Genomic DNA, 1,945 nt, shown 5'->3' on the forward strand with positions numbered 1-1,945 from the left:
TTTTTGCAAGAAAGAACGTTGCATGAGACCTCTAATAGTTTTTCCACCAAATGACAGCATAGGTAAATGGTTATAAATGGGGCCTTTTACTGGGTGATTTCGTTGCAAATAAAAACATCATTATATTACCATCACAACCAAAGCTCATCGATTTCTAAATCAGTTAAAACTTTTGAATTTTAAATCATAGGATGTACTTGATAGCCCGTAAAGCCCTATATTAGCAAAAGTTAATCTAAGTTCGTCCCCTTAGCATATAATGACTAGCTTTAGCTGAAATTCCTCTCTTATCATTAAGAAAGATAATTAATAATAAAGGCTTATGCCAATGAAAACCTAAAAGCACATCTTAAAATCTTCGCAAAGTGATGAAGAAATCTCTTAATAACGTCTTCTCAACAACATAATATGGCATCTGAAACTAATTTTTTTGCTCCACATCCTCAAATCAATCACCAGGACTCAATACGTAATTCCCCAAACATTCATATTTTCATTTTTCTCTGATGGGTTGTGGCTAGGGTTTCAAACCGATGCCCAAAGTCATCTCAATGTTGATGTCTAATGCTATCACAACATCAATATTTCAAAACCATCTCAACATTGAAGTTCAACGCATCCATAATACACTATGACTATAGAAGCTTTTTCAGTAACACAAGGGATAAAACCAAAAACCAGTTCACAGAATGTATTGGTCGTCACTCGAGGTATAGCATCAACCTCGTGGAAGTCCAGATTCACAAATGGTGGTTGAGGGGCCTCCTTGGAACTCAATATAGAGGATGCAGAAGGTTTATATGGAGAAAGACTTCCATTTAAAAACTTCTCCACAAAAGTAAACATGGAAGAGTAATCAACGTCTCTATCCTCAGAAAAAACATAGTGTTGCTGCTCAACAGGATCAAGTAAAACCAGGGATGGAATATTTGATCCACCAGTTAGTGAATTCAGCAATCGATATCCACCATCGATAAAGAAAAAGGAACACTGAAAAGGTTGATGTTGAATATGTTCCTTACTTGGCTTACTAATCACGTCTTTCTCAACCTGATCCTCATCATATCCACTGAAACCCTCAACAGGGTCGACAAGTGAAAGTTTTTCAGCACCTCCTCTAGAGCTTGAGCTGCAACCAACAGCATCAACAGTATCTTTCTCCATGCATGTCCCTACGGAAGGCACTTCTTGTTCAAGCACAGAATGTGCATCTTGACATTTTAATGAACCCATATCATTTTGTTCGCAGCTTTTAACATCTTCATTGACTAGGTTACTTTTGTCCCTAGTGTCAGTTTCCAGATGTTTCTTAAAGTCATATTCAGAATCCCCAAGTGCAGGTTGCGTAGCATCATCTGCTGCAGATACTTCAATAGCAGCTAGTAAATCATCATTTTTGTTCACAGAATCTTCATTTGGTGAATAATGATGAAGCTCATAATTTTGACTTCCTAGGCTCGTTACTGTATGCTTATTCATGTCCCTCAATTGGTTGTTTTCTTTGTAATATCGCGTAGAATCTATTACCTGGACTTCAAAATCATCAGATAACAGCTGGAAACCATTTTCCTTTGCTAGCAAACTTATTTTACTTTCTTGTATTCTATTGAGATTTCTCTTGTTAAAAAAATCCAACAAAGCATCATAGACTGCATTAGCCTGAGCATGAGAAGCAGTTCGATCTGACAAAATGCTTTGACCTTTGTTAATTACAATAGCCATATTATCCTTGATTTTAACTAGGTTAGGTGTAAGAGAATCTTTCATCAAATGAAGACCCGATGAGACGGTCACAACTGGGCCCTGACTTTCAGAAACAACTTGTGCTGCGGGACTCAGAGGATAACCATTGTTCGTGCCTTTATTCATCCAGTAAAATGGTTGATATAGCTCCTCCAGCTTCCTAAGAGCATCAAGCGCTAACTTACTCTTTTCTCTAATCATT

General features: G+C 37.2%; 1 protein-coding gene across 1 annotated transcript; it reads right to left on the bottom strand.

The window, feature by feature from the left end:
* Nucleotides 1-597: 597 nt before the first annotated feature.
* On the bottom strand, nucleotides 598-1,944 carry LOC110107520. The gene has a single exon (XM_020837796.2). It carries the CDS (start codon nucleotides 1,942-1,944, stop codon nucleotides 598-600), a length of 1,347 nt encoding a protein of 448 aa, XP_020693455.2.
* Nucleotide 1,945: the final 1 nt, after the last annotated feature.

Source organism: Dendrobium catenatum, unplaced genomic scaffold, assembly GCF_001605985.2.
Source record: "Dendrobium catenatum unplaced genomic scaffold, ASM160598v2 fragScaff_scaffold_1582, whole genome shotgun sequence".
Classification (NCBI taxonomy): Eukaryota; Viridiplantae; Streptophyta; class Magnoliopsida; order Asparagales; family Orchidaceae; genus Dendrobium; species Dendrobium catenatum.